Here is a 20080-nt window from a genome sequence, read left to right as displayed (position 1 = left end):
CAGGCCGCATTAAGTTAGTTTTATTACAAGGAAGACCCAACTTCATAATCACTGCCTGCAGGCAAGGGATGCTGTAACATTGGAGCGCCTGAAAGGACTGTCAGCATTTTTTATTTTTACCCATACTGGGCAGTTTAATTTTCCTCTCGAATCCAGGAAGCCGCATGAAAATATTTTAAAAAAATAATACACGAAGCATTTGCTCCGCACACGGAACCTTAAAATAACCACGAGCTTCCTTCTTGGCTTCTATTGCCGAAGGGTAGCTGGATGCAACGACAATGCGGTCACCTTACTGCAGAAAACAAAAGCCGGTCTTCCTATTATCTCTTTCTGAACAGATGCAGAAGACACATCCCTCCGAGAGCCGCAGCGCCCAAAATAGGCGGGCGGCCGTACTGACAAGGGAACCGCGGCGCTATCACGTGGTCGATCAGATAACCGCTAAGGCCAGTGTGTTTCTCAACCTGGGCAAGTTTAAGACTTCAACTCCCAGAATTCCTCAGCCTGGACGTCGAAGTGGAGAAACATTCGCCTACGCTGACGACCGGAAAATAAATCTTCTTATCTATGGTTGAACTTGTAGAAGGGCGGAAGTCCCTTAAAAACACGTCCGACGAATAACGCGTCCTCTCGACACTAAGTTCTGCCTTAAAATTACTTTGCCCACGGTTTCGTTTCGGCTGGGGCTGCCGCGTTGCAAGGGTCGCGTCATTTACTTGTGATGGCGAGCAGCAGCAACCTGACGGCGACGCCTCAAGGCCAACACACTCCCGCCGGCTGGGATGTCTCTGCCGGCAGCCCCCGCGTCTCGGTCGCCTGTTCCTGGGAGTGTCGGAGCGACCTGGCGAGGGTTCTCTGCGTCGTCCCGGCGGGGGGGCTCGACGCGGGGGAACTTTCGGAGCCAGCCCCGAGCGGGTGAGAAGGGCCCTCTGAGGCGGGAGGGGAAGGGGGTCGACCGAAGGGTAGATGGCGGGCCGAGGAGTAAACCGGAGCTGCCAAGGCCGCCTCAGCATGAGTTCTTTCCAGGCTCACCCTTCTGGGTTCAGGAGCCCGTAATTGGTTTAGTTCGGGGATAGGCTGTTGCATGAATGTTGCAAACCACGGTTTATGGTTTACCGGGATGTGTGAATCCAGTCCGTTGTGGTTTGCTGACTAAACCATGCTTCAGACAAACTTAGAACCATTGAAATAGAGGGACTGGATTCATTCATGGCACTAAACGTAGGTTTTTGGCTTAGCAAGTGGGGATGGGAAACAATTTGTGATGTCCTGAGCAACTTTTTGTGTTTTCTGGTGCGCCTTCCAACTTTTTGGAGCAGAACTGATGAAATTTAGCCATATGTTTTCTTGCTGTTTTACATACTTATCTAAAATCAAGCTATTCTGTTTTGGAATAAGCTTCATTATGCAAAGTGTAGGAAAAAAATAAGAAATAGTAAGCAAAATAAACAAAAGACAGAAGATAGAAGGAAAGGAAATCTAACCAAATCTAGTTTATATTCACTATATCACTCCATATAATTCTGTCTAATCCATCCTTGCTTCTATCGCACTCATTCCCTCCATTGGCTTTAGGTTCTTTAAACTTCTCTACCTCCCTCTTTTTCAGTTCTCATCACCTCCCTCCAGTTACAACTTTCTTGGGCTTACCTTTCCTTTGGACCTGTTCTCTCTTCCTTTATAGATTTGTTTCACGCTTGGTTCTCATTCATTTTCTCTGTACAGGTAGTCCTCGTTTAATGACTGCTCATTCAGCAACCACTGAAAGTTACAACAGTGCTGAATAAGGAGACTTAGGACTGGTCCTCATAGTTGCAGCCATTGCAGTATCCCTGGAGTCACATGATTGCGGTTTGGCACTTGGCAAACAGTTCACAATTACAATGGTTGCAGCATCCTGCAGTCACGCAATCACCATTTGCAACCTGCACTGCTGGCTTCTGACAAGCAATATCAGTTGGGAAGCTGGCAGGTGGTCACAAATGGCGATCACATGATGTTGCACCAACGACCGCATGGGATTCGCTTAATGATGGCAATCAGAACTGTCACAACTGCCATTGTAAGTCATGCAATCACGTGCTGTCATGCTTTATGACTGCATTACTTAGCGACAGAGTTGCCACTCCCAATTACTATTTGTTAAGTGAGGACTACTGTATAATCAAACCATCTCAACATACTTCTTTAATACTGCTCTCTCACTCTCTCATTCAGTCCATATTCATTCATTATTCATTCTTGGCTGTATAAGAACTCCAGTGTAGATCCTGAAATAAGCTAAACAGGTTTAAACATAAGCATGCACACACACAAACTCACAATCCACCCTTATTATGGAAAAGAGAAAATTCCAGCCCCAGCCACTTACCATACATAAAATATATTCACAGTGGTTCTCTCTCCTACCCTCACTATCATCCAATGCAATCCCTGGCAGTCAAAAGGCTGATTTTCAGCTTAACCTTTTGTATCAACCCACACAAAAAAGATTAGAGATACATTCAAAATCTCTGTGTCTCGTCCAGCTTCCCTGACTTGTCAGTCTAGGGTTGCCAGCTCTAGGTAATACCAGTCTTGGTGATTCTTCTTTCATGCATATACTAATTTTTGTCAGAATCTATACTCTAAAAAAGGGACAGGGCTAGGATAGAAGAATAACCGTATTCATTATCTGTGTCATTAATTTATGCCTTCATATGCATATACACAACGCACTAACCATTTTCCCTAACCACAGACTACTGTCTCACTCACACATACACATTCACATACATAAATGTCTCCCTTTACTTTTCCAAGTAAAAAAGAAGAAAACATGGGATGGAAATAGAGTGAGAAGAAGACATGGATATGCAGGAAGAGAAATAAAGAGCAAACAAGAGATGACCAGGAGAGGTAATTGATAAGGAAGAAAAAGAAAAGAGAAAGACTTTGCCTTCTGCATGTAGAAGGTCAATATTTTCAGTGAGACAGGAATAGAGAAAAGCTGCTGCTGTTCCTAGAAAATGAGGACTGTAGAAAAATGCTTAGAGTCCATGGATAGTAGCAGTTTGCAGTTCTTTATCTATGGACACCACACAGTCTTTGTTCTCAAGCTTCATTTTCTCCCTTTCAGTAGTGTGTGCTTCTGTTTTCTGAGTGTAAGTTCAGCCTCTCTCTTCCAAGGAAAGAAAAAAACATTTCTTATTTCAAATAAATACAATAATACTAGAGAAAGCTACTTTAAGGCCTATGTAAGATTTTAGCCATGGGATAAATATTTTCAGATTTTTGTCATGTACATTTGAAATGTTTACTTCCAGGAAGTATTAATGTTCAAATGCATAACTTAAGCTAACCTTTTCCCCTTTAGTCAGAATGTTGTCGTTCTTGAAGGACAAATAAATGATGACAGTGTAATTCCCTGTTTACTCTACTTGCACTGTGATCCATGTGGATCTGAAGAAATTGTCGGTCTTAGTATTGTAAGTGAAGCAAGGAACATGGAAGTCTACGTAGGAGATGAATACTGTGCAACTGGAAGGGGAGAGAAAGTCTTTACTGTCAAACATGGCAGGTCAGTTGTTTTGTCTTTTTTCACATTGATTCAGTCTATACTGTAATAAGGTTATATTTGGTCTTGCAGATAAGACTATCAGATTTTTTTATGAAAAATCATAAATATTTTTATCAGCCTGACAAAATAATGTTGCTTGATTCTTGTTTTTCTTGTTCTACATTCATACTGGCATATAGACTGTGTTTTGCTAATGCAGTGAAACTCAAAGCAACATTTTGATAACTGCTTGGAACATCTTTGAAAAGTTCTTTTTTCTATAGAAAAAGTTCCAAGGATGTATCTTGTTGGGATAAAAGGAAAGAATAGGTAAGAAATTAATAATTGGACATGTTGGATAGAGATCCTAAGTAACAAGCTTCATCTCACGAAAGAAAGAAAGGATTATTTATACATGGTCAAAGTATATATGGAGTGGGTGACGCTTGTATCCAGGTTACTTTCAAGAAGTTTATTTAAAAATTACACTGGACCAGAGCCTTTATCATACATGGATGACCAACTTTACATTTATATTGTTGATTGTTGAAGTATTTTTTGATAAATGTTTCCAAAATACCCAAAATGAACTAGAGTTGAATTTCAGAGTTCCAACCGAGCATTCAGCTTTTTGCTTACTGGGATTTTGCCATTCATCTCACTATAGCTCTTAATAGCTCCTTCTCCTCCCCTGTGATTTTGGGGGAAAAAAACCTCTCCAGAGGAATTTAATGTATTGTGTGGCAGAGGTACCCTGTGTATAAACTGAAGTGTTTACCATGTACACAGAGTGTCTGGATTGTGAGCGGGGTCTGTAATATTTTCTGCTATGTTTAAGTCACTGCTGGCGTTATGCAGATTACTAAGAAAACATAAGAGCTGTTGAAATTTTCTAGTTTTTGTAAATGCAGCAGTGTCACCTTTTTGTTGGACATTAGAAAAATGTAAGTAGCATCTTGAAAAAAAATCAGTATTGTTTGTTTTGTTCTTTCTGAAAAAACTATTTCATTAATGCAGTATTATACATAAAACTTTACAATTCCTTTATTTTGTTTTTCTAGCAAAAGTGACCAGGTTTCATTATACAAAAAGTATCTTAAATTGGAGTGCTCCACAGTTTCTTGTAAGATTAAGGTAGGAAATTACAAAAAAAACCCCTAACCTTAAATTCTAGACTCATTTTTTAAAAGATAGTTCCAGCAGTTGCACAGAGCATTCAGAGAGGTCCTTTGCAAAGCATGTAAATGAACAAAGCACCCCTCCTTAAAGCATTAAAACAGCTGTTCTTTAAAAGGGTCATACAGCTTGTTTGAAAGCTGTCCCCGGCTTTCTGTACATATATGTATCTATATGCACAAGCAACACTTCTGAAACTGCAGATAAAGCAGCTGGACATGCATACCTGCAAACAGCTGGAGATAACCTTTGAAGCAGTTGTACAGGCCTTCCAGTGATATAGCAGCTTTGAGAAGGCATGCTTTGCTTATATTGACACACCTTATAAAGCACTTCTTTTGAATGCTTTGTACAGCCCTAATGGTGATAAATAACATAAAATTATTGTATTTCCTCTTGCATTCTGGAAGATGTAAAAAGAAGACCAGTGTAATTTCCTTTGATCTGTGAGATTTTTCCTCCAGCCATGTTTGCTTCTAAGAAGTTTTTAATTATCTCATTCTTTCCTTTGTGAGGAAGGGATTTTAGAGGTAGAACAAAAAGCAATATAGCACAGGCAAGCTATGATATGGAGATAAGTTGATAATCTTTGGAAGCACCAAGTGTTTGTTCTGAAAAAATAGTCCTTCCCAGTTGCAAACATGCAATAAGCATATCTTCTCAGTCCCCATGTTTTCCTGTTTGTTCCCTGTAACTTTCCTTGATTCTTTAGCCTCCATCCCTGGCCTGTGAGACTCAGTAAACCTAGCTGATATAAAACTGATTCAGATGGCATTAGAAGGGAGGTATGTTCAGCACTATTCCCTTTTTTCAGCAAATAAGAAGTTAGAAACCCAGATTTGCTGACATAATGGGCAATTTTGTCTGCTGTCAAGGGTTCTGTATGAAATATGCTTGGAAAACACACTAGTGCAGAATTAACCATTCTTGAAACTATGGCTTTAATACCATCTCAGAATAAATGTTAATGTAGTAATGTAGACTTAAGTTCGGCTTCAACCTATGTCTTATTATTAACTTGTTCATATATTTAATTGTATCAAACCTATTAGCTGCTGAAAGTTTACTATGAGGGCTGAGAGGAGAAAATTGGAGATAAGTTTTCTAAAAGAAATGTCTTAAATTAATTGAATTATTTCCTTAGTTCACCAGTGTGTGTATCTTCTCTTTTCACTAGCTGTTGTCCATCAGTGAAAAACAAAGAGTACTCATCAATAAAATCATAGTACAAGTCCAGTCAGCTTGTGCAAAAACTGTGCCAAGTATTGCTACATTAGGATCAGGAATAGACCTAGACAAAGTGCAAACTATAATGGAATCAATGGGATCCAAATTATCACCTGGGGCACAACAACTCCTAGATATGGTTCGTTTTCAACAGAAGGTAGGTTATGGTTTGCAAAACACTATGAAATGTCCTTTTTATGGTGCAAGAAGTAGAAGAAGAGACTGTATAATGTGGTATTTCTGCTCAGCTTGCATAGTAGTACTTATGTGCTGTTAATAACTGAATAAAAGCAGGTTTTGCCTCCTTTCAGTTATCTCTTATCCAATTTACTTGTATGGTTAGAATTTCTATTTATATATAGCCTTCCTTTTCAGACAAATTTTGTGGTCTTTTTAGTGATTGATAGACAGACAGACAGACAGACATAATCCCTCTGTCAAGGCATGTAGTAAAATAAAGCCAAGTTCAGTAAAGTATACTCAAGTAGCCAGGGTTAGCAGGAGCCAGTGGGTTGAATATGGTAGGATTTCAGAGAATTGCTAGAAAAACAGCACATTCAGCAAATGGTTTTCCAACAAGGGGAATATTTACCAGTACAATATGAGCATGTAATATACAGAGATATATTATTGAGTGTTGGAAATGTGTACATTTATTTTCTTGGGTTACATATCTAAGTTAATGAGACCATATATTTTATTTCCATTAGAATGGAATTTCTTTTGGAGGCAAGGTACAAACCATCTTAGGAAGAAATGGATTTGTGTATGGAAAAAATCATACCATTGATGGATTGAAGAAGGCAGCTGACTTTGGAAGATTAGACCGCTTGTCCAATGGACCCTCTCTTTTAAAAGCTAATTTGGCAGCTAAAACAGCTACAGAGGATTTAAATACACACTCCAGGATGAGCAAACAAGTTCTTACTACAGGTAACATTTTTGAGCTTCCTGGACTTCAGGTTCCACAGCCTTGTGCTGTATGTTCTGAAAGTGACTGTAAAGGGTTTCTGGCATCATTTTTGCAAGAACAAGGGAATGAAAATTCAAATATGCCCAATTCCACATTGCTGCTTCCACTTCTTCAAACGGTATGTGGTCAAGTAGATCGTCTATGCGTAGATGAAAAGAATAAATGCTGTGAAAAAAATTCTGCTTCTGAGGAAGATGGAATTCAAACTGTTGGGTGAGTTTATATTGAAAAATGTTTATGCACTTTTAAAATTGGGCTCAGAGTGCCTTTGTTGGAAAAAGTATGGCATACTTCACCAAACAGTCGAACTAGTAACTGTTAAACAGAACTTTTCCCCATAGCGTGACCGTTGAATTAAGCTGGATTTTTTAATACATGCATTAAAGTTGAAGGCACTCAATTTGCTGACTAGAATTTCTGAATGGCTTACCTTCCATAGATGTTTGCCTCTCTAATAGCAGGAACTGTATGAAAGATTAATCCATTTTAATCTTAAAATTAATTAAATTTTAATTAATTGAATTTTAGAAAATAGTTTATGCACTTCCTGAATATCTATCAATTCCCTATATTATCTGTTTAGATCCGTTTTAAGATGCTGGCATGAAATCATGGAAAAGAGAGGCATGTATTTGTTTATTCAGTTTACATGACTGCCCATTCACCAAGTGACTCTGGGTAGCTAACAGTGTTAAGAACAACCGAATAATACATCAGCAGTAAAAATCCAACAAACCAGTAGAAGCAACATAACACCTATAGCACTGGGTACAATAATTCACAGAATTCATATTGACACATATGGTATTCTGGCCCAGTGCCTAAAGTATTGATGTGTAATGTAATGATTACTTATCTTTACTCAAATACTGAAGATCATATGCCTCAGTATCCATTAAGGTGCTATAATCATTTTGCTTGTTGCCTTCCCAGGGGTATTTGATTGACTTAATTTAATAAATTTTCTGCTCATTTGATTTAAGTGGAAAGTGACAGATCATATTTCTTAACATTTAAAAATGAATATTTAGGAATTCCAAATTATTAATACTAATTATGCAGAATATTAAATAATATTAGATTTAGGGGAGTGACAGTTCTGAGATCTTGATTCTTCAGTATCAGACATTCTGTTGGGGCATTTGTAAAATTCATGCTACTTAAGGTGCATAATTCATATTTCTGGATGGCATGGGTCAGTTTTTGGTTGTTTCCATTTTTTGCAGTTTAGAACAGCAGCATATTTGTCTGTATCTGGAAAATTTCATGTCCAAAAAGATTGAGCTGACAGAGAAGAGATTAATGGACTATATTGATCTACGTATGCAAAAACTTCAGGAACATATTGATAATAAACTTGCTGCAATAATAGATTTGATTAATAGTTTGCATATTGTTTCTCAAGAGCGTGTTCCTCTGAAAGAAGAAAACACAGATGGGAAGAGGTAGGAAATCTTTGAAAAATCAAAGACCTCAGTATGTTTTGTAAGGACAGGTCTGTATTTTGCAAGCTTTTTGTTTATAAGCTTGTAAACATTTACACCTCAGACTTTGTACTTTTTCTGTAATTTTGCAAGTATCATATGCTCATGTTAATTGTTATATATCTGTAATGTGCAAAATAAGTGTTTTTTACATTTCAGAGAATTTTCTACATCTGCTTATGACCTATTTATTCATAAATATTTAAAAATTAGTTTTGGGCATGATGTGCCCTATTAAATTATCCTGAACCATTCTGAATAAAGTACTTTGCAACTTTATTACTATTTAACTAGTTTCTTATATTTTAATGTAGGGTAATATAGCATAAAATAATTAAATTATACCCATTAATTTTGGGTTGTTAATTAATGCTCAACCTTGGAGAAAAGCATATGAACTAAGGGAAAGGAGTCAGTGTATTTCAGTGACACATACATTCTATATCTGAGCTTGTTTATCCATACAGAATGTATAGATATTTCAACATATATTCACTCTGATCTTATTCTGTATCTATTCATCTCTGACATCTGTTCACAGGTTAATATAATGCATATGATGAATTTTTGCAGTCATGCAATAGAATCCAGTGATTTCTGACATCAAAAAACTAATTTTTCCACAATAGTTTATTCATTCATACTTCTCTTTCAGTGGTTTTCTTGAGTGTTTGTGCATTAATATATAAATGAACAAGGTGAAGGTTTTTGCCTAAAAATAAGTTTAACATAAAGGAGTTCATGGAAGGGGAATTTTCCTGGCCATTTTCTTCCCTACAACCATCTGTGTCTCCTGAAAAATTCTCCAGAAGAAAAGGTGGGGGAAGAGGAGAAGAATCATATTTATGACCATAAGCTTCCTCAACTTCCATTTGTTTATCTTGGTATCTGATGTAAAGGTATGTGTATGTGTGTGTTTTGTATTTGGCTATTTTTCTTCCAGATACTTTCTCTTTAATGCTGTAATTGATTTATTTATTTTAATTGAAATTATCCTTTTAAGGAAAAACATCATAGAAAAACAACAGAACATTCCATTCATGGCTGTGTAGATGTGAAGCAGCCAGGTGAAGATCCTTGTTAGTAACTCAGTTTCTGGTATCTGTATCCCGTTTCTCGAGTGATGAGATGCTTTGCTGCTAGACCAACCAGGAGTACCACGTTTGTAGCCAGCACAAGAAGTGCAAGGATATATAGGATTTGGGGCTGCGCATTAAGGCTTTCTTCTGGATAAACTTTACTAGAAGCAGCTGAATATAAAAAGCAGAAGACAAATGGAGGGTAAAAAGGTCTTCGCAAGTTTCAAAATCATTCAACAATACTTTTAAAGTAAAGCCTGGAAAATTAATGGCTATACATTTCTTTCTTGTTACCAGTATTTTATGATTGATTTGGTAGTCATGGAGGTACTGGCAGTTCTATTTGCTACAGTTCAGTGATAGCATGCTCTGATTGCTATTTATAATACTGAAAGTGTTCTTAAATAATTTTGAATAAAACCAGATAAATCTACCCATGTAATCTCCCCAAAGAAAACGTTACTCTCACCTGAGCGATCCATAGAACTTTCCTCTCTTTTCAATCTAAGAGGTCCAATCACAGCATCTCCTTTCCATTTGTAGGAAGAAATCTCTCTCTTATGCCGAGAAATACAGCCTTTGGTGCAGCGAGAATTAGAATTCTTGCTGTCACAGATTAAAACTTCACAGTGAAGATAAACAGATGGGTAATATTCTAGGAATCTGAAGGATTTGAACCTGAATCTCCCATAATGCTCAAGAATGGGATAGGCCACATAAGTATCATCCTTAGTGCAGCTGTAATAGAACATCCAGATTATTTTATAATGATTAACTATGTATTTTATGCTTACCAGAAATTAAATTGCTATGTAAAAGTTCAAGAACTTAAGGCAAAAAGCTTAAGCTTTCATCCTAGATCTATTTCTTTCCTTACCTTTTGTCACATGGACTCTTTAATCTAGAATTAGCTCCGCTTATATTCTTTCCAGAAGGTTACCCATGTTAGGCTTTTGCAGCATGCACAATAAAGGCATGTGACATTTATACAGTTTATATGTTTGTAGATTGTAATGCATTTCATCAGATGCCTGGAGTCTTGTAAGCAGAATATTAAATACACCCAGAGGTGGGGGACAGAATGAACTTGAGTGGCTATAACCAAAAGTAGTACTAAGGTGTGATTTAGATATCTTTACTTCAAAAATTAGTTAATGTATGTAATATTATATGAAACCTTGGTCCTATTTTTCCTTTACAATGGAAATTACATCAGTTCTAGGTATTGTAATATAACTCAGCTTATGGTTATAGTAAATCCTGATCGTGATGAACAGTAAATGTACTTACCCATTTTTGACTAAATCATATTTTGGTGATGTAGAATTAAGATGTGGAGATGCTGTGCAGGTATCCACAAACACTACCAGATTTGGATCACTGGAATGTAGGCTGATCTGTGCATAGAGCATTTGGTTCAAGTCAACGTAGTATGGAGATTCAATTATTGATTTGGAGAAGGAATCCGTTTCATAGAACGACATGCTGAGATTGTATCTACCTACAGCACTTGTGTTCTCTAAATGCTCACTTTCTGTTACATACATAATTTCTACAGTTGAATTGTTTTCCATTATACATTTCACAACAATTTCAACTTTCTTTTGGCGGGTGATCACATCACCTATTGGGTAGGCAGTTACAATATTGCTGTAAGAGATGCTTTGACCTTCAGTCTGCAAAAGAAAGAAAAGAAAATATTTTTTAAATGTTATGCACTGTTGGGGAGCCAGAAAAAAATACTTTTGAGCTACAAATATATTGAGTCTAAAGTTTCATAATCTGTAACTATAAGATTATAGTTAAGAGCTTTGTTTAAATGTAACATTAAGTAGCAACAAAGTCATTATATATGATAATGCATCAAAGAACATTGAAGAGTAGCAGCCTTCTCCAATACCAGTTTCTTTGATACTACTACTTTCTCCATTTGAATACAAAGACGGTATCTTGAAAATCAGAATTTGAATTCTATAAAAAGCACAGGACATTTAATGAAGCAGGCTGTTGCCAGTAAATAAAGCTATCCCAGGAAACCATTGAACTGTGAGCAGCCCATTTCCAGCTTTGGTCTCCAGTTTCAGGATTGTAATCATTTGGTATTTAGGTCCCATTAATTTTAGCGGAACTTGGTGTAAATGTATGTTTTGTATCCTGTTTGATGAGTGTCCCTCATGGTTCCCAACTATTTCCATAAGCCTATGGGTTATTTTTTTAATTAACTTATAGCTCTGATAGTGATCTTTTTTCCCACCTGAGTGGAGTAAAAAGTGGAGTAAGACAAATGCAACTTTATTGGACTAATTCAAGATTGCATGTCATTGATGCACTTAAATCTAGGGATGGTGGATGAAATTGGCAGGAGACAAGCAAGATAGAAAAGATTTTAAGTATGGGCTGCAAAAATCTGACAACCACTAGTTGATAGAAACAAGTACTGAAAACTAACTGCTGCCAGCTAGTTGTCACCTGGATTTTTGCATCCCTGATTGGGTGACTGTACTGTAATCAGACTGTAGCTTTGGAAAAAATAAATGAATTCATAGCAAGATTAATGTTACCTTTTTAACTGTTCCACAGCTGTTAAGTGGAAAAGAAAATATCATTGGGTTGTAAGCAATAGGCTTGCAAGTTGGGTCTTTCAGATGTAAGTAACTTGCATTATAGTTGAGTGAAGCCAAGTAAAATTTGCTGAGAGTAATTGTCATCCTGTCTGAAGAACAACTGAGGGATGCTAACAGGAAAAGAAAAAGAAATGAATAGCCTCAGGGATAATATAAACTCTTTGTCCTAGAAAGAAGTATGTAACTGCTATTTCAGGTTAAGTTAAAAGGACATGATAGAGGTTATGAAATTATGTTTTGTGGGGAAAATGGATCAAATTTTTCTTTTTCTGCAAACATCTAGAACATTTGTGACAAGCAGCAACATCTACCAAGACTTTGATCTTGAAAAAGCTAAGCAGTGTTACACAGGTTTGTTAGTACATGAATGGGAGACCCCAGGGAATCCTGGTTCCATCACTAGACAATAAAGTAAAACAAACAAATAGAAATCTAACTATTTCTAGCATTTTGGAAATGTTTTGAGTTTAAAAACACTTCCAAAATGGTGAAGAAAAATGTTACAATTATTTCTGTGGGTGTAAGCTAGATATTAGTATATGGTATGTTGTATCTGATAACTTAGAGTATATTCCATATTTTATAACAGCTGGCCTGTAAACTAGAGTAAAAAGGAAAATATGGTTCAAGGTACAGCATCATTGTTCTCTTTCTGAGGATATAATCCTGCAGGCAGAGATCCCAAGAAAGCTCAGTGATGTGTTCCTTTTAGGATATCTCATAATAGCTGCATTTTGAGCTCACTGCAGTTTCAAAATGTTTTCAAAGACAGACCCACCCAAAACACATTACAGTACTGCTGGCTGATGTTGTTTTAATTATAAGTTGGAAATTTGCTGTTTGTGACCTCAGAAATTTATTATTTGGGTTATCTGAATATTTGGTTTTAACTTTGCATACTGCCCAGAGTCACTGTTGTGAGATGGGCAGCCGTATAAATTGTATAAATAAATGTCAGTCCTACATGTTATCAGGACACATATCATTATAGTCAGGTATAGCTGTACTGAAAGATAGTTTGGTGTAATGATTAAGACACCAGGCTGGAAACCAGGACACCGTGAGTTCTAGTCCTGTGTTAGCACAAAGCCAGCTGGGTGACCTTGGGCCAATCACCCTCTCTCAGCCCTAAGAAGAAGAAGCTAACAGCAAGCCACTTCTGAAAATCTTGCCAAGAAAACTGCAGGGACTTGTCCAGGCAGTAGCCAGGAGTCAACACTGACTTGAAGGCACAAAACAAAAATCCTGTACTACTGATTGTAGTAGGAATAGAAGTCTCTGGTGATGGATAGAATATCTGGGTGTGTTCATAGCTATGTCAAACTTGAACTCGTAAAGGATTTGAAATAAGGACAAAATCCTTGCCATGTTTCAAAAATTAGAAAAGATGTCATAAAGCAGATTTATACACAATGCATCATTGGAAGAATTGATCTGTATTTGATATTCTCTTTCCATATCAATATGAATTAGTTATTACAACCTCATTAGACTTACTGTTAGGCTGTGATATTGGTATACTTCTGTAGTGAGCTGAAAAGCCCCTGTAAGAATTAGCATAGTCCGTAGACAGCACAATTGTCATAGCATTGGAAGAAGACTCAAATGTTGGAGCTGTACGACCACACACTTTTTTGACTAAAGGAGAGCCAGATGTTGGACCATCATAAATGGCAAGAAAATCAAATTTGCAATTCGCATCCATTTCTATACTTTGGACACAGAGAAAAAGAAGAGTTTTATATTACTATTACAAAACTAATATATTACTTCTCATATGCTTTTTCTCTCCATCTTCATTTATCCTTGGAATAATTGGTTCAAGGTTTTCCCCAGTCCCAGTTCAGCAGTCTTAACTTATACCCCATGCTAGTTCTATGCTGGCTAATACCCTCTTGGGTTTGTGGGATTAGCTTTAATAGGTGTTTGGATGCTAGCCACAGGAGCTAAAAACTGGTGTAAGGTACAGGTCGGATTTAGGCAAATGTTTTCCAAAGGTTTACAATTGATTTATAAATCAATGTGTTATAGTGATTAAGTTACTTAACTAGAATAGGGGAGACCAAGTTTTAAGTCCACACTCAACTGTAGAAGTTCACTGGGTGAGTGGGTTATTCACTATCTCCCAACCCAACATTTCCTGGGCTGTTGTGACTATAAATTGAAAGAGGAAGTAATATGTATACTAGGGGAAATGTAGTTTCCAGATCAATCTACTCTCATCAGTTGGACAAGCTTCAGAACCAAACTAGATTTATTTGTATTAGGTTGAAATATTCCCAAATACCAGTGATGGACTTCTTCCTAGCTTAATATAGCTTCAAGGCAACTGGGCCATTCAGGGACCCAAAAATGAATGGAAATGGTGACTAATGAGCATCTGTTTTAAAAAAGAATTGTCTATTTCAATACCAGTTTAAGGATAAGCATATTGTAATTCTTTTGCTAAAATTCTACTTTACTTCTATTCAGTGGTTTTTACTGAGATGCCAAAATCTGAAACACATATGGAAACCAAAATGTACTTACAAGATTTCACTGAAAGTTAAATTTATCTTGGAATATGGTTCTGTTTCTATATGCCAGACACAATATGTAAAAGGTGGATGCTTCGTGGGGTAGTTTGGGCTGGTAAATGTTCCATCTGGGCCAGTAAGGTAACCTCCACAGCTGGCTTTAAAAGGATTAAAAAAAACTACATCAGTGTGCAGAAATCATAACGGAGTTTGCTGTTCTTCCTGTTCCCATCTTCTGCCAGTGTAAGGATTCAAGCTGTTTAGAAACTATTCAACTGCCCTCATTACCCTTAGGGTAATGATTTGGGTTTTTCTAAGATTATACACGCAACATGGGATTGATAGTGTTTCAGCTAAATCTGAATGCTGCTGACAGAGGAATTGGCCATAAACTGGTTGGACCCACTATGAATTCATGGGTATGAACAACAGCTGCATGGTATTCAGCTAGAGTAGAAATGTTTCTTCAATGTGGTGCTGAACATACACATTATGTACAGACTTTTTAGACAAGATTCTTTGTGTGCATGCTATTTTTACTTTGTTTTTAACTTACTTTTACTATTAGGAAGAATTCATAGTGGCTAAGAAAACTTAAGTGCAAGTTTTATAACTAGGTTTCAAACGATTCTACAAATCCATCCATCCAATAAAGTCAACAGGAATTAGAAAACCAAAAACAAAACCAGATAAAGCAGCTCTTCAGTAAATGCCTGACACAGAGAACTGAGGATGAAAGAACTCAAAAAATTGGAATGGTTATTGACAGAGTTTATTTCTGTGTGGTAATTAATTACTAGATACATTAGTAACATGGAGGAGGACAGCTCAGGAAAGTTCCTTTGGGCTAAGAAGGTAAATGGCTAAAAGCAAAGTGCTGTAGGTTGTTAGTACCCAATGTAGATCCCTGAAAAAGTTTTCTGCAAGCTTCAGCTAGTATCATAAAAGTCAGCAAACTGTAGATCCACACAGTATATCTGAGGCTAAATATATACCCCACTTTGGCACTTCTACAGCAGCCTAAAGCTGCTAAGAAAACCTCATGAGTGAACTGTTTTCTTTATATAATTTTAAATGAGATGCTTTGAGGAAGTTAGCTCACATCAGGGTTGAGAGTTTCTGATCCTTCAGATGTTGTTGAGATACAGCTTCCAAGATCTCTCATCACTAGTTATATGGGTCGGAAATTCTGAGGGTGGTTCAGCAAGCTTTTAAAAGTCTCTTGTTAACTACTCCTTATCTTTTATCAACCTATTTTGTACATTTTATATGCAACTAAGTTTTTATATTAACCCTGAGCAACATTTTTTTTTAAATGTGAATCAGAAGCAGACAATTCTGCTGATTATTTGTGGCATGCAGATTTAGGATAGTTAGAACTTGTATTGATATTCTTTGCCCCCTTGGCATCTCATCAGTTCCATCCTTTATATTTAAAGTCTATATCACCTAAGAAGTATATGTTAAAGAGAAGTAGCTTATTAGTCAGTTACAGTGTTGCATACATTACAAAAACAATAATCCTTAAAAAAGATAGATTTTGGTTAGATGAGTCAGTCTCTATCATGAGAGTGGGAGCCTGAACTCCCAGGTGATTCTGGAAGGAGATCCCCATCCCTGTCTTTTGTGGATAACTTACGTGATTCTGGTGAAATGAAGTAATAAAATGCATGGATGTTTCGTATGAAATTTTTGGAGTCTGTTGATATACGAAATGTTAAAGCTGAAGAGGATGAGTGAAATATTGGAATAGATTCTTCAGTATGGCATATCCTCCCCAAGACAGATGAATTGGTTGAAGGACCATCATATATTTCTATATATTCTTTGTCACATGAGGACAATGGGTTAAATCTAAGAGAAAAGACATGATTGGTTATTCTGTGTGCTGGTATAGTAATAGATCTAACTTACATCAATCAAGTCACATGTCATGTTTGTTACTAAGATCCTTTTTTGTGAACTTTGAGCCCCTGAGGATTATGCTACTGAAATCCACTGGTGAATAATAATGGTGCAATCTTCTATTATTTCCAATGGGAAACCTAAATAAAATATTTCCACTAAGCTTCCAATACAGTAGTATCTCTTTCCTCCAAACACTACAAAAACAGGGTCTTCAGATCCTGGCTCCATATAATTATGTAATTACTCTGCCATCTGTGGCCCTCAGTCACTGGAAAATAAAGGGACCCTGCAAAAAAGCTGCCTATATGTTGCTTTTTGGGCAAGTGTTAAACTGCCATTGAAGACTAGGCTTGGGGTAGAAGGGAAAGATTGTATGTATGTATGCATGTATGCATGTATATGTATTTTACAATATTTTTACAGCAGCCTAGTATATACTGTATTCTGCTTTTGGGATTTCCAAATACATCTCTTGCTGCAGTAGAAAAAATATGGATGTTGGGCTAGACTTAACACCAATATTTCTATAGTTGCACTTACAATAGACAGTGAAAAGAAAGTCTAAACAATTTTGATATGTGCAGCTGTGGATTATAAAAACTACAGGAGAAAATTAGTAACAAAGACCAAGTAAAGTTCTTAATGACCAAACAAGGCAACCTTAATAATTCAGTACATTTTCATATGAAATGCATATATTTCATTACCCATGGTAAGTACTTTTCTTTACCAATCATATTTGCTAGGCATCTACTGCACAGACCATGCTATGGACATTGACCTTCTGTAAATGAATGGGTTATATATACTGAGGCTTACATCTCAGAGGGAAATACAAATGTCATTTAATCATTATTCTGTATTTTCTGATTTTATTAGCACTGTTATATTTTTGGTGGTACTTCATCATATCTTCTGGCTGTTATATTTCACCAATAAAATATTTTAAAAAACAAAGTTTTGTTTCTTGTCTTTCGGTCTTCTACAGATCTCTCTTCTGTAGATCTCCAATTCTAATTTCCTCACTGACTGCGCAATGCCTAACAAAAAACCTCCTCTCTCTTCTCTTAATCTCACTCTTTAGTTACCTTGTCATCTCCAAGAATCCTATTTCCTTTGCATCTTGTTTCTTCCAGTTACAGACCTAGTACAGATACTGGTTGCATATCTAATTCCAAATATCTAATTTATCATTTTTCTGCCACATTGGTCACAATTTAGATGAAAAATACTTACTGAATTTGAGAGAAAATTAGTCGAATGGTTTGGTTTCCATGCCTTTCTCCATTTATTTCCCAGATGCAATCTTCATTTGCTTTGAGTTGAATTGGAAGTGCTTCATAATTTTTCAGCAGTGTTTTCACACATGTTGAATTCCGTTCTAGAAAACCAGCAGTCATTGATTTATCTCAGTAATATTTCATAGAAGAGTTTTGACTGAAAACATTCAGAGATTACTTGCGTAAATGTAGAATTCCTATAGCAACATCTAAGTATTTAAATGTGTGCCTCACAGTGTCTTACGTAAGAGAATGTTGGAACAATTACAATAATATTTTTATAATCTATATTGATTTCAGTGAGAAAACTTATAAAACAAACATTTTGAACTCATTTCCAAGAATTAAGACTACACATATGTTTAAAATATATTTTCATAATTTAAGCAAAGATTAATTTCAAAGCCACTGTATATTAGTGAGATAATTTTTTTTCTAGTTTTACATATACCTTGTAATTCTGTCAGATTTTTTTCAGCAAAACTCAAACCAAAGAAAAGTGCCAAGAAAATTGCTGGAGAACAGCACTGTCTGCGTGCACTCATTTTGTTGAAGATTTGTTGTTAATCATTTTGAGCCTTTTATATCTCTGTTTATTTCATAATCATTAATGTTTGAGCTCAACTTGGAGATGTATGTGAGAAAGACACAGGTGTTAACATCATGTATTTTGTATACTATAGATTTATCAAAAGAACAGAGTGAACTATTTATAATTACCACACAAAGTCCACAAAGCTGGTTTTATAATTGTCTTATTAGTTCAAAATCTGTAGATCTAAAATGTCATAGTTGGAATAACCAGTGTAATAACCAACACCTTGAATTGGACCCAGAAGCAAACTGGCAACCAATGTAGCTTGCATAACAGAGGTGTTATATGGGCCCCTCCAGGGACATTCAGAATTGTCTGCACTGCATTCTGTGCCAGCTGTAGCTTCTGGATACTGTTCAAGGGTAGCCCCATGTGAGTGCATTGCAGTAATCCAGCTGGGAAGTGACCAGGGCATGACGGACTGTGTGGAGAGCCTCCCGATCTAGGAAGGGGCATAGCTGATGCACAACACAAAGTTGCGCAAAGGTCCTCCTTTTCACAACTGCCACCTGCTCTTTGAACAGGAGTCGTGAGTCTAGGAGGACCCCCAGATTACGCACCAGGTCTGTCTGGGGTAGTGTGACCCCATCAAGAACCAAAGATGATAAACTCCTAGATCTTGAGGCTCCCCATACCCACAGCCACTCCATCTTACCAGGGTTCAGTTGAAGCCTGTTGTCCCCCACCCAGGCCCCTACAGCCTCCAGGCACTGTGAAAAGGTAGCCACAGCATCATTTAGGTCACCAGGGATGGAGATATATATCATCAGCATACTGATGATACCTCATCCCATGGTGCCAGATGATCTCACCAACAGTTTCATGTAGATGTTAAATAGGAATGGTAAGAGCATTGAACCCTGAGGCACCCCACAAAGTAGGGGCCATGGGTTGGACCTCTTGCTCCCTATTAACACCAATTGAGTTCGGCCTTGGAGAAAGGAGCTGAACCAGCACAGAACTGTGCCACCCAGCCGCAGCTCCTGCAGCGGACCCAAAAGGATACCATGGTCAATGGTGTCAAAAGCTGCTGAGGGGTCAAGAAGAGCAAGGATGGATGCACTACCCTCATCTCGCTCTTGCCAGAGATCATCTAAAAGTGTGACCAATGCTGTTTCTGTCCCATAACTGGGCCTGAAATCTAACTGATAGGGTCCAGATTAACTGTTTCCTCCAGGATCCTCTGAAGCTGCTGTGCAACTACCTCTTCCACCACCTTTCCTAAAAAGGGAAGCTGGGAAGCTGGACAAAAATTGTCCAGAAGGGTGGGATCTAGCGATGGTTTCTGGAGGAGCAGGTGGACCAAAGCCTCCTTAAAAGGCTTCAGGAATACCCCCTCCTGCAAGGATGAACTGACCTCTGCCAGTACCAACCCTAAAGTCACCTCCTTGGTGGCTTTAACCAACAAGGAGGGACAGGGATCTAAAATACAGGTAGCCGTGCTAACATCCTAAAGGACCCTGTCCACTTCCTCAGGGCCAACAGGATCAAACTGTTCCCAGATAACTCCCTGGGCATCTCCACTGGACACACCTCACGCTTGGTCTCCAACTGAATACGGATCTGAGTGATTTTATCTGTCAGGTGTTCAGCAAATTCCTCTGCATGGCCCTGTAGATAGTTCTTCAAGCTTTCCCTACCCAGGAGGGACTGAATGACCCTGAACAGAGTTGCCGG

The 20080-nt window shown here is 37.5% G+C and overlaps 2 protein-coding genes across 2 annotated transcripts; one reads left to right on the top strand and one right to left on the bottom strand.

Annotated features, from left to right (window-relative positions):
- Positions 1–581: 581 nt before the first annotated feature.
- CUNH10orf88 (chromosome unknown C10orf88 homolog) lies at positions 582–9624 on the top strand. Its single transcript, XM_007420777.3, has 6 exons — positions 582–918; positions 3359–3562; positions 4603–4675; positions 5895–6101; positions 6655–7130; positions 8144–9624. The coding sequence occupies exons 1-6, from the start codon at positions 725–727 to the stop codon at positions 8364–8366; spliced, it is 1377 nt and encodes a 458-aa protein (XP_007420839.1). The 5' UTR covers positions 582–724; the 3' UTR covers positions 8367–9624.
- Positions 9482–18371, bottom strand: LOC103067741 (CUB and zona pellucida-like domain-containing protein 1). The gene is made up of 9 exons (XM_025167476.2): positions 18260–18371; positions 17765–17909; positions 16260–16474; positions 14634–14778; positions 13602–13816; positions 12042–12214; positions 10771–11156; positions 9950–10218; positions 9482–9651 (listed from the first exon to the last, which is right to left on the bottom strand). The coding sequence occupies exons 1-9, from the start codon at positions 18351–18353 to the stop codon at positions 9482–9484; spliced, it is 1812 nt and encodes a 603-aa protein (XP_025023244.1). The 5' UTR covers positions 18354–18371.
- Between the last annotated feature and the right edge of the window lie 1709 nt (positions 18372–20080).

Source organism: Python bivittatus, unplaced genomic scaffold (genome assembly GCF_059951505.1).
Source record: "Python bivittatus isolate LINGU-HERP-01145 unplaced genomic scaffold, Pbiv_v1 ctg000980_np1212, whole genome shotgun sequence".
NCBI lineage: Eukaryota > Metazoa > Chordata > Lepidosauria > Squamata > Pythonidae > Python > Python bivittatus.
The sequence above is the reverse complement of the archived record's forward strand: the minus strand, read 5'-3'. Positions and strand labels throughout refer to the sequence as shown.

Coding starts and splice junctions, on each gene's coding strand:
- CUNH10orf88 (XM_007420777.3), top strand. CDS start 725: ATGGCGAGCAGCAGCAACCTGACGGCGACGCCTCAAGGCCAACACACT. Junction 919..3,358: donor TCGGAGCCAGCCCCGAGCGG/GTGAGAAGGGCC, acceptor TTTCCCCTTTAG/TCAGAATGTTGTCGTTCTTG. Junction 4,676..5,894: donor CAGTTTCTTGTAAGATTAAG/GTAGGAAATTAC, acceptor TCTTTTCACTAG/CTGTTGTCCATCAGTGAAAA.
- LOC103067741 (XM_025167476.2), bottom strand. CDS start 18,353: ATGAGTGCACGCAGACAGTGCTGTTCTCCAGCAATTTTCTTGGCACTT. Junction 13,817..14,633: donor TTAACTTTCAGTGAAATCTT/GTAAGTACATTT, acceptor CTGTGTCCAAAG/TATAGAAATGGATGCGAATT. Junction 12,215..13,601: donor ACCAATATCACAGCCTAACA/GTAAGTCTAATG, acceptor TTTTCCTGTTAG/CATCCCTCAGTTGTTCTTCA.